The sequence below is a fragment of the Egretta garzetta genome, unplaced genomic scaffold, assembly GCF_000687185.1.
Source record: "Egretta garzetta isolate BGI_Z169 unplaced genomic scaffold, ASM68718v1 scaffold44, whole genome shotgun sequence".
NCBI classification, from domain to species: Eukaryota; Metazoa; Chordata; class Aves; order Pelecaniformes; family Ardeidae; genus Egretta; species Egretta garzetta.
In genome coordinates, this window is record NW_009259490.1 from 722,200 (window position 1) to 729,782 (window position 7,583).

A 7,583-nucleotide genomic window follows, 5' to 3' on the forward strand; every position below is an offset into this window, starting at 1 on the left:
GATATAAGGAAGAAATTCTTTACAATGAGGGTGGTGAAACACTGGAAGGGGTTGCCCAGAGAGGTGGTGGAGGCCCCATCCCTGGAAACATTCAAGGCCAGGTTGGACGGGGCTCTGAGCAACCTGATCTGGTTAGTGGTGTCCCTGCTCCTGCAGGGGGGTTGGGCTGGGTGACCTCTAGGGGTCCCTTCCAACCCAAAACATTCTATGATTCTATGATAGTTAAGCCACCAGTCCCTGAGCCCCACTGTGCACCTCATCCCTCTGGGCACGTGCATCTTCCCATGGTGCCCAGCTGGGAAACTGCATCAGCGATTCATTTCCCAATTAGCAATAGTTTCCCTCTGCACAAAAATGGTACTAATGTATTGCTCTGATTTTGGTTTTGAACCCTTCTCCCAATACTAACAACAATAAATTCTCCTGATAATAAATTCCAATAACGACTGGAATAATTCAGCTCCTTGGTGCAGTTTCGGGGGCAGAGGTTATGGGAAATTCCTGCTTGGGGTTTTTAGTAGCATTTCTTGAGGGAAATGTTGAAAATTTCACTTCTTCAAGATCCCCCTGGAAAGTCTTTCCACCTCTCGACCTCATCTCGCTTCCTGAAATGTAGCTATCTCCAGAGCAGCTGTAGCCGCGGTTTGAGGCATGACAAGGGTCTCTTCAGGCGATGGGAATATTTATTTATTTGCATTAGGAGCATGGCTCTGCAAGCAGCTGTTTTGCTTGAGGGAAAGCCGGGGCTTATTTTTGAGCTGTGTGCCTGGCTGCTCTTTATGTTGATGGAAGCCCTGTTATTTCAGTGGGGTGATTCACTGTGTTTTGAAACAATATGTGACTGAGATGTCAGTAGTAATTGGGATAATACGAAATAGCTCGCTCTTATCTTAGCCCAGATCACCTGTAGAGCATCATCCCTGCTTGGCAGCTGGGGTGAGGTGAAGCAGGGACCTGGACTGCATTGAACCACCCAGTGCCCAGGACCAAATATCTGTAAGGGTGATACCTTCAGCCAGAACTGGGGAGGGTGATGGGAAGCACTGGGCTTGGCACGAAGGCGATGGATGGTCTCAACTAGGGTTTGGTTGGAGCTGTTGGCTAGGTGGTCCCTGCTCCAGGCTGGCTACCCCCCCCAGCCAAGATGCTGGCAGGGAGGAGGTTTGTCCCTGGGGAGGTGCCCTGGAGCACCTCCAACACTGGGGTGGGCCAGCAGCTTTTCAAAGGCATGCATGAGTTTGCAAGCCCCACTCAACATCTACTTGGGGCCAAAACACTTGCTGTGCCTTGGCCCTGCTGTCCTTTGCTGACTGGATCTGGGGACCCTTTCTGGAGGGTAATGCCTGGGCATTTGGTTACTTCAGCAGTCCTGGGGTAATGGGCAACCCCCATGGGAGAGCTCCCACCATGGAGGTGCTGCTCCTTGGAGGGACTCCTCTATTGGCAGAGGCAGGAACCTGGCTTTGAGCATCTCTTCAGCTTTCCCCTCCTCCTCTGCCCCACTTAGCTTTTAACCTCGTACGTTTAAGGCCACAGATAGGGCTGTGCCTTCCCCTGCCTATCAGGAGTGTGTGAGGTCAATGGGAGACCCACAGACCTGATGAAACATCTCCCCCTCATTTCCCTTTCTGGCGAGGAGGAGCCTGGATGCCAGTGCAGGGCTCCTCAGGACCATCCTGCAGGCATCCTTGCCCCAGCAAGTGGTGTATTTATTTTCTGCAGCCGGGCCATGCGAGGCCAGTGCTTGTTTGGCATTTACATTGAGTGAAACCTTATAACTTTAATAAGATGTAAACTGTGTTGCACATCTCTGCCGTCGCTCAGCAACCCTGCAGTAATGGCCCAAACAAAGCCTCCCCGTGCAGAGGGAACACTAAATCCTATTGTGGGATAATTCTGCTCGGCCAGAGCTGGTATCTCCCCTGCAAGTCACCCTGGCAGGGACTGCACAGCTGGGATGAGCCCCTGCACCACTGCAGCTCGATCCCCATCTCACCGTGCTTTTAGAGGAGATGCTTTCACTGGCCTGGGGCTTCAGGCTGGGGACTGGGGTTTTGGGATGTGCTAAGGGTGTGCTAGGGGGGCTTCAAGGGATAGTGGCCCTGCTAAGGACTGGAGGGCTCCTGGCTCCAAGCTGCCACTCGGCAGCCACTATTTCCCTCCAGCTGTGCTTGGGATGGCCTTCTGCAAAAGTCCTGCTTCAGGGCTGGCCGAGGAAGAGATGCTGGGCTAGATCCTCAGCTGGCTTACCCCAGGTGGCTTCCGTCATTTTTCAGTGTCTTATTTTAAAATTCCCATGTCTTTTTCTCTTCCCTCTCATCCTGCTGCTGCCTTTTCATCCCTCCTGTCATCCTGCTGACCTGTGGGGCCAGTTTTGCTCTCCGGTGCCCAGTTCTGGGGACAGGTGGCTCCTTTGAGCTTCCCCCCTTCCAATTGCAGAGCCGCGTGTGGTGACCGGGCAGGGATTTCTGTTGGTGCGGGGCCGTCCTTCCACTGCAGCGAGGAGACATGATGAGCTCAGCTAAATTGGTGCACCCTGCAGTTTTATTTGGATGGCGCTCACGTTGCCGAGCAGGGAAGCACCTGCAGCAGGGTGTGAAAGCAGCATTAATATCGATAGCAACCCCGAGCGACTCTGCTCCAGCGATAAGATAGGGCATGGCAGTGAGACAGCAAAAGTAGGCTGGTGTCCCTGAGTGGTTCCTAGTTCAAGTGGTCACCTAAAGAGATTTTGGAGAGGGCTGGGCAGGATGTGGGCGATGGGCAGCTCCAACACAAGCCGGAGGAGAGAGCGGCTTGGGGGCACAGATGCTCCCTCCCTGCCCGCCGCTGCCTCCTCCTCCTCCTCCCACAGCATTGATGGATGTGCCTTACCCCACCGGCCGAGAGGGCAGGCGCTCGCAAGGCAGGCGTGTGCTCTCCACCCGGCTCTTCAGCAGATGCGCTGAGAGCCATGCCTCTGCGAGAATTTTTATCTTCTTTTAATGCATGGACCTTCAGGTAGGTGTAGGAACGGCCAGCTGGGCCGTGAGCGCTCTCGCTGCAATCCAGCCATCACCAGGCGTGGGGGGACTCCTGCCTGCAGACAGCTGCCTGCCTGTGGGGCACCCCACCATCTCACCTGCCCCAGAGACCCTGCAGCTGCAGCAGGGCTGGGTGCTCTTCGTGGCACGTAAATTCATGTGAGAGCAGCTCAGGAGCTCCTTTCCCCTCTCCCCAGCACATCTCTGCAGTGTGCAAGCCCCGCCATGCATTACAAAAGGAAGGAAGAGCATTCCCCCTGAACATCCACCAAGATAAAAGAAGAGATTTTCCCTCTCTTTCAACCCTCAGGGGTGATCTGCAGGGGGTTTGGGTTGAGCTTCCAGAGGGGTAGTGCCGACAGAGGAATTACTGTGCTGGGCATGGTGTTTCCAGGCTGAGCCCTGAAGAGCTGTTGCTCCAGCCCTGCTGGCTCCAGCCGCAGCATAGGGGCTGTGCTGGGAGCATCCCTGCCGGCAGAACCACCCCCAAATCCCCATGACACCAGCCAGGCTGCAGAGGAGTATCTGAGGGCAAAGGCTGGGTGGGGAGGAGGTGATGGAAGAAGTCGCAGCGACTTCTGGGACGTGGTTAAGTAATGGCAAGCTGAGGGTGGGCGATGGGGAGGAGTGACCCTATTTTGGGTAGGATGCTCAAAAGCGCTTGCGGTTGGTGGGGCTGCTCCGACAGGCATCTGTGCCGATGTTCTCGCTTGTAGCTGTAGAGCAGAGTCCCAGCCTGGCTAGACCCTCCGTTTGGTGAGCGAATCTGGCTCGTCAGGACAGCATGGAGCTGGGGTCCCCTGCTTGTGTGACCTCTAAATTCAGCTTTGCTTCCCGTGGTGGTGTGGGCAGCAGCATCCTCAGCGCTCAGCCTATTTCTCTGATGCCCAGTTTTTGCCGTTCTCCCACAGGTGGAGGCAGAGGAGCACCAGGACGTGGTGGTCTATGACCAGAGCACGCGGGACGTGACCGGCTTGGCTGCCGACAGCTTCCTTTCCATCCTCCTGGGCAAACTGGACAGTTGTTTCCACAGCGTCTCCATCCTCACAGGTAGGACCCCTGGGTTACTGCTTCCCTTGGTGCTCGTGCCCTTAGTCTGGAGTCACGGGGCTGCGGCCACGCACGTTCATCTGTGCCTGCTTTCCTGGCCACCAGTGGCTGTGGCATCAGTGGGCATGTGGACCGGGGAGGCTCGACCCCCCCGGCATTGCTGGATCCCCCCCGTGCATTCATTCCTTGCTCTGTCCAGTCCCCTGCCACTGCGCCTGCCAGCCAGGGTGAATGAGAGGGGAGGGTACCAGAGAGGTCATGGTGTCACAGATCCAGCCACCCAAAAGCTGCCCTTCGTTCCCCCAGCCTGGCGCTGTTTCATCCCTGGTGAACGTGCCAAGGGCCGGACCCAGTTCGGGCACTCTGCTCCTTCTTGCTGCTGTTAAAGGGAGGGCAGGAGAGGAAATCCATGGATGTGCCAGGAAGGGGAAGGAGGGCAGAGGCAGAGGGTCATCCCTGGGTGAGTCAGGGTCTGCTGGAGATGATGCTCCCTGGGTGCGAGGGCACAGGCAGGAGGAGGCACGCGCTGCCCTAATTATAGCCCTTCTGCAGAGCAAAATGGGAGGCAGGCGACCAATGAATGAAATGCTCTGACCCAGCAGAGAGGAGGAGAAAGAGGCAGCGAGCTGCCGAAGGGAGAGTTAAAGATGCCTTTAATTCCCCATGGCTGGGATGGCCAGGCGTCTGCCTGGCTGGCTGCCCACCTCTGAGCTTTCTGCCTGCGGAGGGGTGGGCAGGCGCAGCCCCACACGGCTCCGCTGAGCTCAGCCAGGCTCCTAGGTAGGGCTGAAAGCACAGAGATGGGAATCATCCCCATTCCCCAACCCTGTCCTCATCCTGCAGTGATTAGGTACTGCTTTGGGGCTGAGGTGGAGGGTACCAACCTCTGTGTCCCTGGGGCATCGCAGGGATGGAGGGAGCAGCCGTCGCCACAAACCCGGCAGCGTGACAAGCCCTGGGGGGGAGGTGTTGTGATGGGGAAGGTGGCACAAGTGAGTGGCATTCGGGGAGTCTTGCTCGTGCATGGCATGGGTAAGCGAATCAGAGCAACTGTGTCGTGATGGGGAGAACAGAGAGGAGAAATAGCGGGAATAAAACCCCCAGCTCCAGGGTTTCAAATGCAAGTAGGGACTATGTGAAATCGTGTTGAAGCTAATTAGCGTGGCCTGGCTTGCAGGAGCTCTGTTGAGGCCAGAGCTGGAGGATGCTGCTGCAAGCTTGCTACGGCAGCCCCCGGCCCACCCCAGCGGCTGTGCCCGTGGCTCCAAGGTCATCACAGCATAAACAAGGGCACAGCTTGGCGCACGGTGCAGGAGAAGGAGAAGGCGGATTTGGTCGCATATGGGAAGGAACCTGCTTAGTCACCGGGACGGGTCAGGAAACAGACTTCATGGTGTGACCCCAGCACCCCCCAACCCGCTGCTGCTTTCCCAGGGCCAGGCGAGGGGCAGCGCTATGCGCTGGCAGCAAACCCCCTGCCCCAAGTCCTTCTGGAGAAGGGATGGGGCCAGGTGAGCTGGCCCTGAAAGCCCTGGAGCCTTCTCCTCCCTGGGAAAGTGAGGGGAGGCTTGGGGGACCCAAGCTGCATGCACAGCATGCCCCATGCTGGGTGAGGACCGGCGGCGCGCCCCCCGCCCCAGCCATCAGCATCACCACTGCTGAGCCCCCACAAACCTGCACCCCACTTGGGCACATGCATCCTCCATCTTCAGGGTGGCCATTTCCATCTCCATGGGCTGCAGGAGCCCAGATCCCCAAGCAGGGGTGGGGGCTATGCTAGGCACCAAGCAAAGCTTAAACCTCCCTGATTAAAAGTGCTGCAGGGCTGCAGCCTGATGGGGAACGCACGCTGCCAGCGGGTGGAAAAAATGGGAACCAAAATGTAGAACACTGGGTCATGGCGGCGGCATTCTACATGGAAATCGTGACTGGAAGCGGCTGCGGAGAGCGTCTGGGGGAGGCTGGGCACGCTTGCCAACACGAGCGGCTTCCTCCTGCCTGTGGTGTGGGCAGCAGCCGGGTTGTTTTAGAGGCAGCAGCTTTTGGGAGGTTTGAGAGGGGATGTGCAGGCTGGGCCCAATTCTGACCCCTCACGCTCATGAGGTTTAACCCCTCGGTCTGTCTGCTCCGGGCTCAGGTACCTCATCCTGCCCCAACCCATCCCATGTCCCAGAAGAGGTACCTGGGTCTTCCCTGGAGGTGGCTGGCAAGGGCTGCCAAAATCTAAGGGCCCTTCCCTGAACTCTCAGCCTGTCCCTAAGTGTTTGCCAGCATCCCAGGGAACCCCGTACTCAGGGTCCCCAAACCCCTGTGCCAGCCTGACACAGCCCCAAAACCTCCCGAGCCCCTCTGTGCCCCACAGCTCTCCTCAGCCCCAGCAGATGTTCCTCCAGGGGTGGCGTACATCCGTGCCTCAGTGTCCCCATCTCGTGCAAATGCCGTGCTTGGCTGTTCTTGCTCGCCTCCAGCCCACCATCCTTCAGACCCTTGAAGCAGCTGGTGGAGGCTGACGGGCAAGGACAGGGGAGCTGGGGGTGGCAAGCGTGACAGCGGGGACCCTCAAGGGTTAACAGCTCAGAAGAAGCAATTCCAAGGGGCTGGGAAGGAGGAATCTGAGTCAATTATTCCCAGTCTTGGAAATCATCGGCTTCTCTTCTTTTTTTTCCTTTTTTTTTTTTTTTTTTTTTTAATTGTGTAAGTATAAATAGTGCTGCTTGCTGCCCTCCATCCGTGGGAGCAGAAAGCCTGTTGATTTATATGGTTTTCCTGACATCACATGAAGTGGTGGAAAACTGAATGGAGCCAACATTTTTCCTGCATTACGTAATGCCCCCTCCCTCCCTCCCGGCCCAGCTCTGCTATTCCTGCAGGAGCCTGACTGTTCTTTAACCTTTGTTTACTTCAACACAAGCCCTCGCTTTTTTGCTTTTTTTTTTTTTTTTTTCTTTTTTCAGCAAGTGTACTCACCTGGTAGGTTTTCTTGCACTTTCATGGCTTTGGTCTGGCTCCATCGCTCCCTGATGGCTCCCGTGTGCCAGCTCTTGCGTTGGAGCCCAGCCAGAGCTGTAGTGTAGTGCTGAACTCCTGGGTGCTGAGCTTCCCCAGCTCCTCTCCAGTTTGTCCAGCTGCAGCAGAGGGTGGGGAAGATCTTTCTTTGCTCCCATTCATCAGCTAAAAGTGATAACCGAGGGCTTGGGATGTTCATCCAGATGATGCTCAGGCACCCATCCTTGGGCTCCTCTTTCCTGTGCCCGAAGCCGTACGCCAGCCGGAGACGAAACGGGGGTGGCAGCGTGGCCAGCAGCGGTGGTCCCTGAAGCCCAGACTGCTGGGGTTGGGACCCCCCCCTTGCACGGCAGAGGCTCTTTTTGGTGCGTTTTCATGCGCTGGGGGAGCTTTATCATTGCGATATCGTGCTTCGACCTGAAACAGGCCCCTCGCTTGCTTTCTGAACTCAAGTCATGAGCTTTTCATCTGGCTCGGGAGTGCATGTGAGATCATCTTTAGCCC

At 56.7% G+C, this 7,583-nt stretch overlaps 1 protein-coding gene across 1 annotated transcript in view; it reads left to right on the plus strand.

The window, feature by feature from the left end:
• DUSP8 (dual specificity phosphatase 8) overlaps positions 1 to 7,583 on the plus strand; it is a 33,799-nt gene that overhangs the window by 3,052 nt on the left and 23,164 nt on the right. Inside the window, exon 2 of the mRNA XM_009637306.1 lies at positions 3,935 to 4,073. Within this exon, the coding sequence (XP_009635601.1) occupies positions 3,935 to 4,073 (139 nt within the window). The remainder of the gene's footprint in view (positions 1 to 3,934; positions 4,074 to 7,583) is intronic.